The sequence below is a fragment of the Tigriopus californicus genome, chromosome 7 (assembly GCF_007210705.1).
Source record: "Tigriopus californicus strain San Diego chromosome 7, Tcal_SD_v2.1, whole genome shotgun sequence".
NCBI lineage: Eukaryota > Metazoa > Arthropoda > Copepoda > Harpacticoida > Harpacticidae > Tigriopus > Tigriopus californicus.
The window spans coordinates 13,349,369-13,366,923 of NC_081446.1; the positions used below are offsets into that span (position 1 = coordinate 13,349,369).

The window sequence follows — 17,555 nt, forward strand, 5'->3', positions numbered from 1 at the left end:
ATGCATAAAGGTAGCAGGACCGCTCATAATTGACCCCAAGAACCCCCACCCATGAACCAAAGCATTGGATTATCTATGTGTAATGCAGCACTTTGCCATCAATCAGGCAAGAGCCAGCCTTATGGCAATTTGTGAAAACCCCTCCGGAATAGTATTAAGTTTTAGGGATACCAGCCATACCTGGTTCAAATTCTTAATTATAGAAGTGTGATTTCACTTACTTAATGACAAGCAGGGCTTGAGTAACGCCATTGAAAAGTTAAATTGATAACCCTAGCCAGAGCCTCCCGGGATTGATCATTTCATCCTATGAATGGCAAATAGTGATGTGCTTTGAATCGGAATGTCAGATTTTTAGCTTCAAGGACCTCAGTTAGGGCTCCTATCACGAACGAAATAGGATACTCAAACAAACTCAAAGCTGTCCAACAGCGTGACAGGCCTTTCTTGATCTCGGGACCAGGTCTGTTGTAAAACTCGTTCTTGTTCTTGGGTCTTCTTTTTTCGTTTGAATTGAATTGAATTATCTTCAAACAAAATAGCTAATTTTCCGGTTGGAAACCCATCACTACTAGCAAATAAGTCATTGCTTTTGAGACAGCTTACAAAAGCATTTTTTTGTTTTCCTCATTTAAATAGGAAGAAAGTAACGTTAACGGGTAGAGCTAAAAAAAGCGTTCCGTTACCGATACCGCTACTTTTGCAGAAAAGTAACGCGTTACCGGTAGCGCTACTTTTGCAGAAAAGTAACGCGTTACCGGTAGCGCTACTATAAAAGTAACGCGTTACAAGTAACATCAATACTTGTAACGGGGTAACTGAAGCCCATGTTTTCAATTTAGATTTTCTGTATCGTATGACGCTACTAGTGGCATGACGGAGATCCGCAAGTTAGCCTCAAAATGTAACCTGATTTTCTTCTTGTCAAACCAATGGAATATTTGCCCTATGATAGCCTTTTCGAACCATGAAAAATAAGATAAAAATGCTTGTCAAAATGTTCAGTAAAAGTAAAAAAGAGTGAAACCAAAGAACCCTTAATATTTGAACCTGCGTAGCCTTCGACCCTTGTACTCAGGTATAATTGACATTTGCTTTACTTCATATTTACTAAATGTTAAACGATCATATTAAACGGTTTTTTTTGCAGTTTTAGGATATACTTTTTGCGTAAAAGTAAAGGTATCGGTAACAAGTTATTTTTTTTGGGTAACAATTCAAAACCTGCTGACAAAACACGTTTTTCTCTGACAATTAACAAAATGCAAAACAAAATGTTGGGATGAATACGCTTGAGAAATGAAAAAGAAATGTGAGAAATCAGATTTTACACCCTGATTTTGTTTGTTGTCGTTACACCGTGAACGTGGGACTGTAGTGTTTAGACAAGTTATGAAAGGTATCTGATACTGTACGTTTTCAAAAGTATCCACGAGCTTTGTCCCAACCCAGGATTTTGGGTCAATTCTAGTGACCGTAGAGGCTTAAGGTGCGTTTTGAGAGCACCTTCAAGCCCTCGAGAATCCAGGTTAGTTCGAACAATGAAGTCCACATCTCTTCTTTGTCGGGCTTCTTCATTGTTTTATTTGCTTCCCTCTAATATTCGTAGGGAATACGTATAAGTTGTTGATATGGTACCATCTTTCAAGTCAGAATTGGACAAATTTTTAGATAGCATTCCAGATCAACCCTACATTCAAGGACTAGCTCGGTCTGCCAGCTCAAATTGTTTGGTAGATCAAGTCCCATATGGAAGTGAAAAGGGAAAAATCGACGAAATTAAACCTATCAGTTTAATAGTAATGGGGATTAATTCCCTGCAGCGGTTAGAGAAGCCCGTGAAATACCAACTCCCCCTAAAAGTTAATAATAATATAACAACTTAGATTTCCATAGCCGAAAGAGGTGTTGAAGAAATTTGATCAAATGCCATTGTGCCATTAACGTATAATTTATGAGAGTTCGTGAGATCAAAACAATATTTCATTTGCTGTAAAATCAACAGAAGTCTTCTTAGATTTAAATGAAGATTGTGCGTTTTAAAATAGTCAATCTCAAATGGACCACGCCCCAAACATCTAACGATAAAGGTTTGCCACGATAAGAATGACCTCATGGTGAATAGTCAAGTTTGAATCAGCTCACTAACAGGTGTCAAAGTCAGCAGTTTGGTTTGAAAATTTGTATTGCAGGCAAATTGAATGCTTCATAGCAATCTCCATTTAAGACTAACTGGATCCCGGTGACAACTTCTAAGCATCAGTAAAAGATAATTGCCTTTACTTGGGCATAATACAATAAAATGTTAAAGATGTAGTCACAACAGATTGTGATGGATAAATCAATTCCACTTTGTGCTGTTCTACAAGGATCCATATTGGGTCCTCTCCTTTTCATCATCTTCATAGCACCAATTCAGAAGCTCAGTAGTAATGTCACCAGTGATGATTGGTACCGACTGACATTTGTATCTCGCAAATTTTGCAAAAAGATTGCAAATCCCATTATTTCTGCACATTCATTTCTGCAATTCATTCAATGTATCTGCAAATATTGTAAGTTTATTAGCAATATCTAATGTTTGATATGAAATTTTAGCCACATCAAGAGAATATGGGAGGATTCTTGGTGAAGTAGTTAGCACATTTTCCTTTAATGAGAGTGGTCCCAACTTCAATTCTCCTCCCCAACCTTTCCCAAGGAAACTTTTAGACGCTAAACCACACCCAAAGAAGGAGGTCTATTCTGATACCGGACATGTCCCTGCCTATGGGAAATAAGTTGAATGATATGATGACTAACTTTGCTGGCCAGGCGAAGTTCACCCCTCCGACCCAAGAAAGCATTTTCTTGGGGAAAAAGTTTCGTGATTTTTGACAAAAATATTTTTTACATGGAAGTACAAAGTATAGATAAAATGGTAAATGGTGAGGAAATAGATGATGTTTTTGGGAAAAATGTGCATGTTATCATTATTCTTAATCAACTGTAAAACAAGAAATTTCATGGGGCAAGTGTAACTAATGGGCCTGAGAAACAGCATGAAAGAGGCCCAAACACTTGTTCTTAGCTAGTTCAAACCCAGGTACCAGAAGTAAGATTGTAAAAGCCTTCTTTTTCATTTTTGTATTACTTGACATCAATGCAAATTAGCCCTTACTGCTCTCCTGAATATGGCAATGCCAAGTTTTTGGCTAACTTCACTTGTAATGTTTTGTTCAAACTCGTGACATATTGTGTGAAAAGTGGTCAAAACTCCAGGAGTCTGCTAGAGGCCGTAGTTCAAATCTACCTACTATTTGGTTGCGGAGAGTAAAATGGCCTTGACCGGAATGAAATCGGATGTTTTTTGGCAAAATATGCATATGGAAGATTCAAAACCAATAAATGTCACCTGCAATGTTTTTAAGAGTCAAGCACAAATTTTTGTAATCTGAACAAGGAAGATCAGGGCTGAAAAGTGTGCTTACTTTTGACAACATTGAATGTGTTCATGGTTTCAAATCTTGTTACATTTACGCTGCTGTACTGTTTATATCTCCTCAGTCGAATTCCGTTCAATTGGAAGATCTTAGACCTTTTTATTAAAATCTGTTACCTCGGAGTTAAGGCTTGGACATTACTCAGAATGAGCATCCAATCGACACTCACCTGTTAGCGCATTTTCCTACTGACACTATGCATGAAATGTTGAATCAAAATAGCATATGATATTAAGCTATTCAAGTTATTAAACCTAACACTCATCCACAAAGGCATTGGCGCCTGTTGCCCATTTTGGGGCTGGGGTTAGAGAAAGAATAGGTTAAGAAATTGTCAGTCATAAGTTTCCTTAGAAATATTTAACACCCGTTTAAATGACTTATTTAGTACGTATGTATATCAAACATGATCACTGATCAATATTCTAAGCAAGATATTAGTTTCAATGCAGGTTAGTATTTTTGGACACCTTCGGATGAGTGAACAAGAGTCCAAAGAGGAAATAAATGCCCAGCCTAGTCTTGGGTCGAGATGTGGCGTTGTTCGAACGCCTCGAAACCCAAGTAAGCAGTAGGAATGTTATCTTCGATGCAAATGCACGTCCAAGAGTAGCAATGATTACCCTGCTTCTTCGTAATCTTTTTTATGAGCTGGTATACCTTTTCAAGTTGGCATCTTCAATTTTAAACTTTCACGTTTGGTTCAATCCAACAAATTGGCGATTGTTAATCTAAGAAAAAACGGACAAACAAATTTTAACGCTTGGCCCAAAAACAGAGTCAACACAAAATTTCTTACTTTTTCAATCTAATACTTTTTTGAAAATAGAAAAATTTGCAGGATTTCATGCTATCTTTCGTCATGCTTGAAGTCATCTTCAACCTGCTAGAGAAACGAAAACAGGACATTCTCAGTAACTTGCGACACATAAAAAGTGAGACATTTATCAAGATTTATTGGGCGTATTTTTTCCGATTTTTTTTTTGAGCATTTTAGTTCGCTTTTGATTAATTTTCAAAGCAGCTCTTTGATAGCTACACCAATTGCAATATCCTGCTCTTCTTGCTTTAGTCATTGATACTCTTCACCTACAGGGTGAACGGGATAGTGTTACAAACAAAAGCATCTATTGCCGTTATGAAAATTGCTCTAGATGCACCAGATTCTGGATTTAGGCTCTTCGATAAACTCCCTTTCAGTGTAAAAAAGATAATTCAAATTGGTGGCTCTTGACAAAAATCTGCACAGAAAACACCCACTGTCAGCCTCACCCCCTAGCACGCTCTGTACTGTCCCTAGAAATGACTTGCTGACCTTGGTTTCCCTACGTCGAAAACTGTTGTTCAAAAAATGTTGCAATGGTTTCAATGCAAAGCCAATACCGTCGGCAATTGGGGCACCAATTTTGAAAGTAAATGGTTCAACCATATAGTCACTTTTGCCAAAGCAAATTCTGTAACACCTTATAAAATCCACCCTGTAGTGTTCCTCGAAACATCCATCTGTCTAAGAGGCAGTGTGAACAAGGCAAGAATCCTCTCATCAGGTGTCATAACCCCGGCGCCGGATGTAACCTATCCCGCGGTAGGATCAAGTCCTTTAGTAGTAATCTGTGTCGGAGGACACGCAGTCACTATTGTTGGTAGTGGTCTGAAAAATGGGCTTTATAAAAATCGATGCAGTTCTGGTGACAATTCCCTCTTCCAACGACACTTACTACAGCCTGGAACCTGGGGAAGAAAAAACAAGTCGAACAAAAAAAATGGAAATGAGCACTATTGCCATATAGTTAATTTCAGATCCGTGCAAAAATTAGATTAGGCATAGATTTTTCCTCCACAGGAGCGTTTATTAGCAACGAGCTATAAAAGAATTTGAAAAATGTTCTCTAAAGAAAATAACAGTTCGTTTTCATTTAGGGTTTCACAATTGAGTAGAAACAAAGATAGGCCCGATTGTTGATTGAAGTTCAATTTGTAGTGGGGGGAAACTAAGGAATCCCCCAGAGTTGTGGCCTATTATGCTTACACAAAAACACAAAGTTGTAGCTCAGGGCCAAATACTCTTGACAAGGAGTGAACAGATGAGCGAGAAGTGTGAAATGCCGTCAGCATCATCTTAGGAGTGGGCCTCTCATCTTCATACACCAGTTGATGTTCATTGTTAGTCTTCACAGGGCATCATGATGAATGCATTCACAATGGAAGAGCTTAAGTGATCAGTGATTACATAAATGAGGAAAATTTGAGGGTTGTAAGGGGGAGGTTTTATGGGCAAGGTTTGTGGGTTAAGTATGAAGGAGGAACGGACTGCAAGCTAGTCTATCACAGCCAGTGAATGCGACCGCTTCACGAGTAGCAGAGTGGGAGGATTGCTTGTGATAATAATAATAATAATATAGTTAACGGAAGAGGATTTGGGTACTTTTTACAACTCGTCGTGGGCACCTTCATCGGACTCCTCGCCTTCAAAAGCGGCTCCTTCCTTGCCATCAGATTCCAAGAACTTGGTGAAGCCTTCGAGCGTGCGCTCACCGTTGTAATCGACGACCTTGTTGTCTCCCTTCTTGAACATTTTGATGGTGGGGAAGCCCTGGATCTTGATATCTTCCAACTCGTTGGCGGTTGAGTCCATCTTGGCAATCACGATGTTATCGTTATCCTTGAACTTCTCACCCAATTGATCCCAGATGGGCACCAATTGCTTGCAATGTCCTGAAAGATATGAAAGCATTGAAGCATTCAATATTCGACCAATACGAGCTTCTTAAAATTGATCCAACTTACCACACCAGGGGGCATAGAATTCAACGAGCACGTCCTTATCCTTGTTCTTGGCCACTTCCTCAAAGTTCTTGCCCACCAAAACCTTGACGGCCTCCTTGTCCCAATCCTCGGGCACCTCTTCGGACAACAAGTGTTGCTTGAGCTTGCCATCCATGAAGTCCTTAACGAAAGTACGGATATTCTCCTCCGTCAAAGAGCCATCCTCGGGCTTGTACTTGGCCATCTCTTCTTCCAACTTGATGAGTCGCATACCCGGCAGCTCATCCTCCTTCATGCCGAAGAACTCCAGGATGCGCTTGTGGTCCTCCTCGTCAGTGTCGATGGTGACGAACAAGGCTTGGCCTTTGTAGTCCTTGGCGATGGATCGGGCAATCTCGACTTGCTTTTGGTATTCGTCGCCCTTGTAGGAGACGAACATCAACAAATGGGTCTTGATCTCGCCACTGAAGATCTTTTGGGCCGTGTCGTGGTTGAAGTCCACCACCAAAGGCAAACTGTTGGAGGCCACAAAGGCCGTGATGGTCTCCACGGAGAAGTCTTCGGTCTGGTCGTTGCGGCCTTCATCGAACTCCTTGAACAAGACCACGGCATCCCCGGTAATGTCGTATTCACCGAACACGGCCTCTTCGGATGTGATACCAAACTTGAAGTCGTCCATGTTGGAAGCCACTTCCAAGAAAGCCTTGGCCGCCTCAGAGGCTTGATCCTTGAAGAAGCCAACAATCGACACCTTGTTCTCGTCCTTGAAGGCCTTGGCGGCAGCCGCATCACTCAAAGCCGCAGCAGGAGGTCCGGTCTTCTTTTCCACCCAAGCCACAATGGTATCGGCCGTTCGTCCTCCGGTGTATTCCACGGCCTTGCCGGATTTGAAGAACTTGAGGGTAGGATAGCCTCGGATCTCGAATTTCTCGGCCAACTTGGGCTCTTCCGTGGCGTCCACCTTGCCCAACTTGATGTTGGAGTCCTTTTCGCTCAACAGTCCGGCGGCTTTGGCGTATTCCGGAGCCAAGGCCTTGCAATGGCCGCACCAGGGGGCATAAAATTCCACCAGGACGTACTCTTTGTCAGCCACGGCCGAGTCAAAGTTCTTCTCGGTCAGGACCAACACGCCCTCTTCCTTGGTGATATCCTCGGCCAGTACCACGCCACTCCACACCAATAAGAAGCTCACAGTGAGCGCCACACTCGAGTGCATCTTGAACTAAAGCGACAAAATGGCGATGGATTCCCGGGATTTCCCCTTATTGGCTATCAAAATCAACGGCCTTGGCAATATCCAGATAGCCAGCCAGATTCTCGTCTTACCTGAAGGTCTGTTCGGTGAAAAGAGAAAAGCGAGCAAAAAGGGACGTCCGTTCGCGAAAGCCGCCTAACTCGAGTGACACTAGCTCGCCTCCGTTCAAGCACTCGCTTCTTCTTTTTCAACTCGCCCTCGTGTCTCTCTTTCTGGCTGGGCCCGCCGATAGCCGATAGCCCATTCTAGAGTGACGTGGCCGGTGGCTGGCCCGAGGGTCCGCTCGGTGTGCCGTTTTGTGATTGGTTTGGCTGGGGCGTGTTGGCCATTTGTGATTGGCTCTGGCTCCGATGGTGACAAGTACCGGAATTCAGGGTGATGAATTGGCCTCAAGTTGATTAGGGCGTTTGAAATTAGGATGCGGGCTCATGGTAATATTGGCTGTAATAATCAGAATGGGCATGGTGTATTCTTTATTTTGCTGTGAAAAAAAGGACTGGCATGAATGCGTCAATGTTGTGGGTACGTGAAATCCCTATGTTTTTCTCGTCACCTTGCCGTGATGAGGGCCGGGTCAACGGTACTTTGAAAGCTTTAAAGAGACGATTCCAAGAGGCGGGAAATATGAACGACAAATGGTGAACGCGTTGGCATGACGTGTCCGTTCGTTCACTCGTCTGTTTGTCACAAAGGCCACGGAGCAGAATTGATAACGCCATTCCAGTGGGAGGATGTGCATTTCTACGTCTGCCCGGTATCTGTAACACGTTGGAGCATCCTCTTTTGTTGACACTGATCGTTGACATTATTCTTCAGACTCGAAGCCACATGTGCACAATGCCTTTGTCGAATTATGAACTCGAGCCAATTATAAAATCCAAATTGTTCTTAGGAAAGCTCACTCCAATTAGGAAAAGGGGTAACTGCTCAACGACAGATACTTATGAAGGCAATAGTAATTGCTTAGTTTTAATTGGTCACACAAACCATACATGTCCTGAAGTTGACAAAAAAAAGATAATCGATTCACGTAGATTCAAGCTAATTGCTATTGAAAAGTCGACGTCGACCATTGATGAAGACTAATAATAGAACCATTTCATTTTTCTTTCCACGAAACATCTCATGTATTGCTTTACATAAAGAATTATCGTGTCAATACCCTGCAAAACTATCGAAACATTTACCGCTGTCATGATGGTGTCACACTTTCCAAGTCCAACATTGTTGTATCCATTTTCTCCGTGAGAATTTCTACACCAGAGTAGTCCGGTGACAAGGAGCATTTTATGCATTTTCTGAAAGAGATTACCTCATGCTTAGCCTTCGAAGAGGTTATCTCTAGACACACACGGTCCTTTCTCTCGTTGCATCATGAGTCCATGACACTGTGCCAAAACCGACAAGGCACTTTCCATCTGTCTTCGACCTCAGAACTTTTACTCCATCCATTCAGGCATGGTTGGAAGTTTCAAGTCACCTCTGCCTTACGTTCAAGTGGACGATTCCATTTTCTACCTGCGATGGCTACTGCCTTTGCAGTCGATGGCAGACCCGGGGATGCCTTGAACTTGGACGTGAGAGAAGGATGGAAGAAAGTTTGGATGTCAGGGACTTTCGAGTCAAGTTCAATGCCGCGTGCTTGGGAAGGAATTTCTCAGATGGAGGACTTTCAACCTTGCCATTGACAATTGGGGTTGCATCATCAGAATGGTTTTTTACTAGATTGCAGTGCTCACATTCGAGGTCCTTTAGACTGTGTCCTGAGAATCCAGACTAATGACTCAAAGGAGATTTCGATTATATTGGTGTATCTAGAGATTATAGGAATAGTCATGTGAGAGAATATGTAGGGCAATCGAATTGGAACACCTGCTGGCATGGTTCATTCTAGATGCACTTGAAGATATGGCAGAAGGGCCCAGATCTAGGGATTTGATACGCAAGACCCAGTTGCATTGGAGCCTTGTCAAGGACAATGTCCTTCTCGTCATCGTCCTCTTCGTCCTCCTCCTCACATCGCAGGGACTCATTGGAGGTCCCCAAGATTGAACTACCTCCCGCCGCCAACAATTCGCTTAAACCATTTGGCGAGGACGACATTGAGAGCCTGAGTGATATTCCGGAGCTGAACGAGGCCGTCAACCTTCCGGACAAGGATGACTTATCGAACTTGGAAGTCGATCCTCCGGTAATGTCGGCTGATTTTAAACCTCCACCAGCTTATTCCTCTGCCCCTTATTCAGGGAGTCAGAGCCACGATGCCGACGATGACTCTTCTCAGAACACAATCATTGACGATATCTTGATCACGCCCTTTAAAACAGACATGGCCACTCAAACCCCTAAGAAGCCTCGTTTAACTCCTTTGCATAATCAGGGTGAATTGCGGTCCATGGATTATGTGGCCCCGGTTCCCAGTCAGATATTGGTCCAGGATCAGGATCTTGAGAAGGAGAGTTGGTTGCAAATCGACGTCTCGGAGCCCTACAACTACAAGATTGAACGGTTTCAAGGCCCGGATCAGATCTCAGTTGGACCCTTGGATCAGACTCATCTGGTGACACCGTTGGAAACCAGCCATAGTCTCAAGTTCTTACCGGTTAAGTTTATATCCGAGCATTTCCCGGATTCTGCACACGACGAAAACATCATGGGTGCCATTGTGGACACTGAGACCGGCAAAATCTACTCAATTGAATGCAGTCACCCTAACGGACTCCCTAAACCCGATTCTGCAGAGGAGGACGCTGATGAAGAGGAAGTGATTTCTTGGTTTTCGCCGTTTCTTCTCCTCCGGATCATCGGATTAATCTTAGCCTTTGGGGCTTTGATGGCCTTGATCTTACTATCAGGACCTAGCTCAGACGAGGGTGGAGTAGCTGCATTACCATTGAGGAAATTCAATCGGTTCACTACTCTGCCTTGGTCTACATCTAACATAATTGCCGATCCTACATCAAGCACGACCGTCCCTGATATTTCCACCTCCAACGGGGCCTTTGCCAGATCAATCACTTCGGAATCAGTCGCCACTCAATCAACCTCAGTGGAGACAAGAGTGAGCGAGGAATCATCTACCTCAGCATTAAAAATAACTACATTTGAAAGTTCTCCAAGAGAGGTTTCAGAAGAGGTAGCATTTACCTCTAAAGAGGATGCAATTACAAGCGAAATCACACCATCTGAAAGCACTCTATTAACAACAATAGCAGAGGCTACCACGACCACTTCAACGACCTCTCCGACGACAACATATGTTTCTGCAACCGAAACCAAAATGACCTTCGTGACACTGACTACAGAAGCATCCAGTTTAGATGCGATGGTGGAAACGACGCGTTTCGAGGAATTTCCTAACGCTATTGAGGAAGCATTTTCATAAAATTATTTGCAATTGATGTGATGCCATCAATCTGCCTTAAACAAAATACATGAAACCACTCATTCAATTACCAATGAAAATTGGTAGATGTTTGGGGGCTGCATGAAGGCAAGCCATATCAGTATGATATCTACGTGACATGACGTGCAGAACCCCGTTCGATAATATTTATACCTTACATTCTGCCTCCTCGTCACCTTTCTTTCTCTGGAATTCAAAGGGCAGCCGGTAGGCTTTGAGCCTTGAAGGGGAGAAATAAGAAAGGTATGAAGGCCAAAAAAGTAGGGAAAGAACGAATGTTTTCCTTCGGCAGGATATAGTTCCACAACACATTCTTGACGGGGAAAATGCCTTCGTCGTCCTTCCCTCAATTTGCGAATGGTTGTGTATCCACTCCATTGGATAAAAGAACACATCTTCCGAAGCCTTTGTATGAGCGCAAATTGTCAGATGAGCGGACGGATCAGGTCTCACCTGAGAAAAGGCTACATTTTGACAGTGATCCACAAGTCAGGGTGTATCCGTCTACCACTGACAGTTATCCCGAAGGAGATGACGAAGAGGAGAACGAGGAAAGCATCCAATTGCCATGGCAACCCCATCAAGAATTCAACAACCTTCCCAGACCATCGTCGTACCTGGCATCAGAATCGGCGGATATCGATGGCAATAACATGGGGAATGATTACGAACCTGGAAGTTATCGGGAGTGCTCTTGTGGGGACGAGAATTTGGAATTTCTAGAACGTCTTCACAAGTTAAAACAAGAAAATCTGGCACGTTTGGAACGTCTGCAGAATGAGGACCACGATCTTATTCAGGAACACATGCTCTGTCAAGAAATTTGTCATTGCTGTCCAAACCAATACCCCGGAAATTGGTCTTACATGTGTCAAGAATATGAGGTAAATGTCAATAAAATCGCACCAATTTCTCAAAGTCGACCGGAAATGAAACAAGTGGTTTCGTAAATTCACTAATACACTCACTCAACCTCTTCGATTTGATTCTCATTTTTGAATGAATGTCTTGATTGAGGACCATATGATCGCAGTTTTGGCTTTTTGTTATATAGATTTGTGACGATCCCCACTACTCATGTCCCGTCTCCCCAGAGGGTCTCATCCGATTCGATAGAGTGGAAACCGATTCAGAGGACGAAGAGTTTGACCAAAATTATAATCGGATGAAGGTTCGAAAAAAGCGCCGAGCAAGGAGCGCCTCTGCTTTAGGAAATAGTTCCAAAACCACAATGATTCAACCGTTCCAAATGACTTTAAGGTATTCCAAGAATCACTTGGTTGATACTAATCAAAGCTAAATTAGAACTATTATCAACAGAGAGGAACAAAAACGCCAAGAACGAGATGAGATGTTAGATTTAATGAGGGAACAAGGTCACTTTGGGGACAAGTCGGCTCAGATTCAGCCTATTGGTGGATATAAATTTCAAGCCACGCCTGTCCCAGACCACGTGTATCGGCCCCTTTTTCGTGAAATGGTTGCCGAGCATCCCCAAAGGTTGGTTTCATTACATTTCGCATTCTGCCGTAACAACATGGCAAAACCTGACCTTTTATTCAAAGATTTCCCAGGAGAACTCGTGGGAAAATGTCGAGCCGAATGCAGCGTTCCCGTTCAAATCCTGAACTAAAGGGACATAGCTACCCACTGAAAGCCAAAGAATTTCCTGCCCACATATTCACCAATTACGCTTATGAAAAACAAAGAGAAGCCGATCGATACCGCCAACTGCAACGAGAACTACGCCAAAAGGAGTTGTATAAGAAGTCCAAATGGCCCCCACGCATGAAGGAGTCCATTGAAATGAACAAAGGGATCAAATCCAAGCTGAAAAAGGTATTCTAATATCAATATAGATTTCCAAGATGTTTGACTCCTCCGACGATTGTCTCTCTATTTCAGCATAAATCTCAAAGAGCATCTTCTGTGGGTAGAAATAACCTTGCTGTTTCAAGCAAAAAAGTCCCTGATTTTGATGCTTTGTACCACAAGTTTCAAGCCAATTTGGAAAACCAGAAAGGAACTAGGATGTCTACTGTCGTAGAGCCATTCTCCTTTGATGCCAGAGATCAAGAATTTGTGAGTCTATTCATAAAAAAATGATATTTCGTCAACTTCCTTATTAAATGCCATAAATGCCAGAAAGCCAAAGGTACTATGCATCACAATACGTTAGTACAAGAAATCAAATGAAACTTGGTCCGAGTGGCAATATCAATGCACTCGTTTGATCACTTTGAGATAGATGGGTATGGAAATGTCCACTGATTTGTTTCTTGGAGGGTTATGTGACTCATGAAAGTCAGCACTAACAATCAAAACAGTTCGTCACTACAAAACCTTGATAACCGAGCTGAGGCAAATATTTTGATGCAACCTGGCAACACTAATGTTCACGAGATTGTCAATATCGTCTCCTATAAGTTAGCAATGAAATGTACGCTCTCTTTTCAAGCTGCAAAGAAGGCCAAAGTCAGCCATGGCTCATTTTGATCCTCCAAAACCACCGACCAGATCAAAATCCCTAGCCTCCCTGCTCTACGAGAACTCCTGTCGGACTCGAAGTACCACTGCCAATGATCTCCGTACTCGACATAACCTTCGGAAGCTTAGCAAATTTGAGAAACAGGATCGGAGAGAAGCTCAGAAGGCTCTGGAGCTTGAGCTCCGGCAGCGGGAGATGAGACGGAACAACCCGGCTTGGGCCCAACTCCAGGAAGATCTAGTTGACTGTAACGAGATTGAACGCAAGAAGCTGGAGCGCTTGGCCATGGAAAGAGATCGAATCGAGGAGTATCAATGGGAGTTGGAAAAGATGTTCCAAAGAGTCAATGAGGGGCCCACATTATTCGAAAGACAGGCCAAGGTAAATAGTTTAATAAGCTCAAAAATGATTTCGAACATATCGCCGAATATCAATGGTATCGGCTCTTTGCAGTTAAGTGCCAAACAAAATGCGGAAAAGCGATATCAAGAGGTACTGAAGAAGGAGGGGTTAGTGGACAACGATTTTCAGTCCAAACCTAAACTTCACCGTCGGAGGAAGAGCCGTTTCCGATTGAGTCAGAAGATCTACGATGATGGGCTTCAAATTCCCTCTGTCCATGGTTTAGGACGGATTTCTCAGGCTGATTCGTCGTCCGTGGTCTCTGAGTGTGACTCATCGTCGGTCACCTCAGAGTGGCCTAATGTTCACCCACATTACCATTATTAAGTTTGAAAAGTTTTGAACAAGTTGCACTTTGTTTCATCTTGATGTTTGTTATTTTGATGATACCGAATGATGTCTATTGAGATTGAACCAAAGTTGTCTTTATCCATTTAGGTAGATACTTTGCTGATCGCCTTTTGCCGGAGTATGATCAAAAAAGTTTGGTCCGGAAGTTATTCCAAATCTCCAAGGACCCTTAGGCCCCTTCAATAATAAATAAACATAGGTTGCATCGACATAAAAGATTTGCAACTACAAATCGACTCAATGGATCGTAGCGAGGAGCGCACACTATTTGCAGGGACGTAGCAAATAGTGGCATTGAATTAATTTGCTATTTAAGAACGAAATCCGAAAGCCATGGCAATTGTTTTGTTAAAAGGTTATTGAACAAATATCCAATGATTTTGCGCGAATCATTCGACGTGATCTTCATTTGCGACCACCACAGCCTTTAAACCACGACAAGCTTTTTCACACTTGAAACTAAAAGTTTAACAGTCTATGTTATCTACGTAGTAAACACTCACCGTTACTGAAATACTTTTTTCACGCAAAAGCGAGATTTGGGTTCCCGAAATTTGCTCCTGCTCTTTGATAGGAGACAATGAATGAAAACTTTTGGGTAGAAACCTTGACAGATGTTCAAGGATCAAATTTTGAAATATTAATGCACGAAATTTTAACTTGAATTATTGATCGAATCATTTTTTTTTTCAAGGACAATACTATATCATCAGTCATCACTATTTCCGGGCTCCCTGCAGCAACTTTTTTTATGCACCAAGAAATGTTCAAAACCTTAAACCCTATCTTTATAGTGTGTTTACAATTGACAAAATTCTGGATGGTGATTGACAACTGAAGTAGCAGTATTTTACCTTTAACTGACTAGTTCCAGTTTGTTTGACCGTGTGAACCCTGGGGCAACATAATATGAGGCTCATATCATGTCTCAACAGCTTAAGCAATGTATAATTTCTAGACTAGAACCGTTGATTTGATTTGTAAATACTTGGCATAAATCCGCCAACTCAAATTCATGAGCCACCGTTTTGTGTTATAGAGGCCTTGTAATGAAATAAGAGTGGAGATTAAATATATTGATTATACCACTTTTGAAATGCCTGGTATGAAACCTGAGGCGGACTAAATCTTAACAAAGAAGCAAAACTTCATTCAACGATATGAAGAAAGGCGTGTCTTACAACTACATTAAAGGTGATATTGAGGTTCACTATAATTCTTCGGATGGTTCTGAACCCATATCACGATCTTCTTCTGGTTAGTCAATGTACGTACGGGATATTTTTGACAACATTTTTCCTTTCAATCCTATTTTGTTTCAGACGTTCAAACGTCTTCTTCGATTCCTGAGCAAGAATTCAGGATCAAGATCGAGTTGGAAAAGGTCAGGAAGGCCATCAAGGCAGATGAAGAGCAAATCAAGATCCTGGAGAATCATCCTAAGCTACAGGAACTAGATGAAGCTCAAAAGACCTTGAAATCCTTGGAGGAAGCCAAAAGGCAGGAAGATACGAGGATCGAGAAGGCGATCAAAAAATGGTCCAAGAAAACCAAAGAAATGAGGAAGCAAGAGCAAAGTATCATTGGAGATTTGGAACAAGAGAAGAAGAGATTGAAGGCCCAGATGGCCAGCCATGATTCCAAATGGTCAGATAAGGAAATCCGTGAACTAACGGAATCAAAAGAAAAGGTTTTGAAGGAATTGAACCAAGAATTAGATGAGGAAGGGAAGCTGAATCAGGAGATTGACCAATCTCTCAAGGTTGAAAGGAGGAACTTGATCCAAACGGAGCGTCAGGTCCAACAGGATTTGATACGATGGAAGCAACAACGAGAGCAATGTGAGAAACAGGACGAGCAACAAATCGAAAAGGTCAGACAAGAGTCCAAAAGATGGCTGAAGGACATCAAGGGCCTCAAATCCGACTTGGAAATAAAAGTCATGGATTTGAAGAACAAGATTCAAGATGAGAGAGAGAAGTCCGCCAAGGAATGGACAAGGAGCGAGACAGAAGGAACCAAACATCTCAAAGAATTAACAAATTCCATTCTGGACGGGCGACTTATCCAAATTCGACAGAGGTCTCAACTCCAAGGTGAGATGGCTTATCTTGAAGGATCGAAGAAAGCGTTTGAGGATCTGGCTTTGGAAATCCCCATGACGTCCGAAAGAGAATCTAATCAATTTACTGAAGTGAGTGAAAACCTCTTGGAGAAGGCTCGCGGAGCGGTTCAGCAATTAGAGGAACGAAAAATGAAGCTTCTCGCGGAGTTGGAGGAAATCAATGCAGACACCGAAGACCAAAAGGCTGAGGTGAAGAGAGAACACGATGGAGTAATAGATCAACTTCAAGGAGAGCTGCAACAAGGATTGGACACCATTCCCAAATTAGAGGCCAATAAGGCCAAATTTGATCAAATGAGGAGAGATCGGGACGAGATTCGAGACCAATTACGATTGATTGCAGCCAAAGTAGACGAATTGAAGGCCAATCACACTCGGTTGAAATATGATCGTCAAACAAAGGCTAAAGATCTTTTGGACAAGACCAAATCCGCTCTTGACAAAGTCCAGCAAGCTGAATTGAACCACTTTAAGAACGCTAAGGCCCAAATGGAACAACTTCGTTCCAAGAAGATTCGAAAAATGTGTCGAATTTGGGAGAACAAATCAGGGTCAGATTTTGTTACGAAACAAGACCAAATTCTTGAGCAAATGACCCAAGAACTGAAGCAGGAGTTACAAACTTCGGCTTCAAAAGATCGGCAAACTCGCTTCGATCCAACTTTGAAAGTCAAACTGCAAGGCATTAAAGATTTGGATTTAGATCTAGTCGGCATTGAAAAACAAATGGCCTCTCTGACGGAGCAATCCAAAGAGTTGCTCGACAAATGGACGGAAATGAAGCACGAAGCTGACAAGGAACTTCAAAATTGGGAGGAAAATCAAACTGGTGACCCAATCCAACCAGAAGACAACCAAAGTCAATCCGAGAGCCAAGCAAACTCAGACGATTCCTCAGGAGAGCCATCCGTAAACCCCGGATGTTGCTGCTGGAAATGCTGATTTGTTTCAGACCATTGGTTGAAGTCGTCTGACTTATGGGCGTTCATTCAACTCGATGTGATTTTAACCCTAGCCAGTTATCCTTACCCAGAAAAATTTCAATACGCTATCCAAAAGCCTGACATAAAGTTACATGTGGATCGTGTTTCTTCCTTTAAGTACATAAATCTAGGGAACGTGTAGGTGGTCATCGTTATTCAAAAAGTGCACTTATTTATTGCCTATGTATTTAAATTCATTAGAAGATAAACTTGAAAAGATAGTGTTCCGATTTTGGTTTAATCATCAATTGAACAAAAAAAAGATCCAACACAATAGGTTATGCTATGCGTAAATAA

General features: G+C 42.3%; 4 protein-coding genes across 4 annotated transcripts in view; 2 read left to right on the top strand and 2 right to left on the bottom strand.

The window, feature by feature from the left end:
• The window catches only part of LOC131884208 (histone-lysine N-methyltransferase set-18-like), a 3,074-nt gene extending 2,759 nt beyond the window's left edge, over positions 1-315 (bottom strand). The window contains exon 1 of the mRNA XM_059231904.1: positions 222-315. Within this exon, the coding sequence (XP_059087887.1) occupies positions 222-252 (31 nt within the window). The 5' untranslated portion in view covers positions 253-315. The remainder of the gene's footprint in view (positions 1-221) is intronic.
• A 4,994-nt stretch (positions 316-5,309) lies between these two features.
• Positions 5,310-7,744, bottom strand: LOC131884209 (protein disulfide-isomerase-like). Its single transcript, XM_059231906.1, has 3 exons — positions 7,575-7,744; positions 6,270-7,470; positions 5,310-6,197 (listed from the first exon to the last, which is right to left on the bottom strand). Exons 2-3 carry the CDS (start codon positions 7,462-7,464, stop codon positions 5,911-5,913), a joined length of 1,482 nt encoding a protein of 493 aa, XP_059087889.1. The 5' UTR covers positions 7,465-7,470; positions 7,575-7,744; the 3' UTR covers positions 5,310-5,910.
• Positions 7,745-10,261: 2,517 nt separating this feature from the next.
• LOC131884207 (protein FAM161B-like) lies at positions 10,262-14,248 on the top strand. The gene is made up of 7 exons (XM_059231903.1): positions 10,262-11,793; positions 11,964-12,169; positions 12,230-12,409; positions 12,475-12,748; positions 12,815-12,991; positions 13,368-13,778; positions 13,851-14,248. The coding sequence occupies exons 1-7, from the start codon at positions 11,236-11,238 to the stop codon at positions 14,124-14,126; spliced, it is 2,082 nt and encodes a 693-aa protein (XP_059087886.1). The 5' UTR covers positions 10,262-11,235; the 3' UTR covers positions 14,127-14,248.
• Positions 14,249-15,258: 1,010 nt separating this feature from the next.
• On the top strand, positions 15,259-17,357 carry LOC131883233 (trichohyalin-like). The gene is made up of 2 exons (XM_059230652.1): positions 15,259-15,407; positions 15,473-17,357. The coding sequence occupies exons 1-2, from the start codon at positions 15,311-15,313 to the stop codon at positions 17,215-17,217; spliced, it is 1,842 nt and encodes a 613-aa protein (XP_059086635.1). The 5' UTR covers positions 15,259-15,310; the 3' UTR covers positions 17,218-17,357.
• The last annotated feature ends 198 nt before the right edge of the window (positions 17,358-17,555 follow it).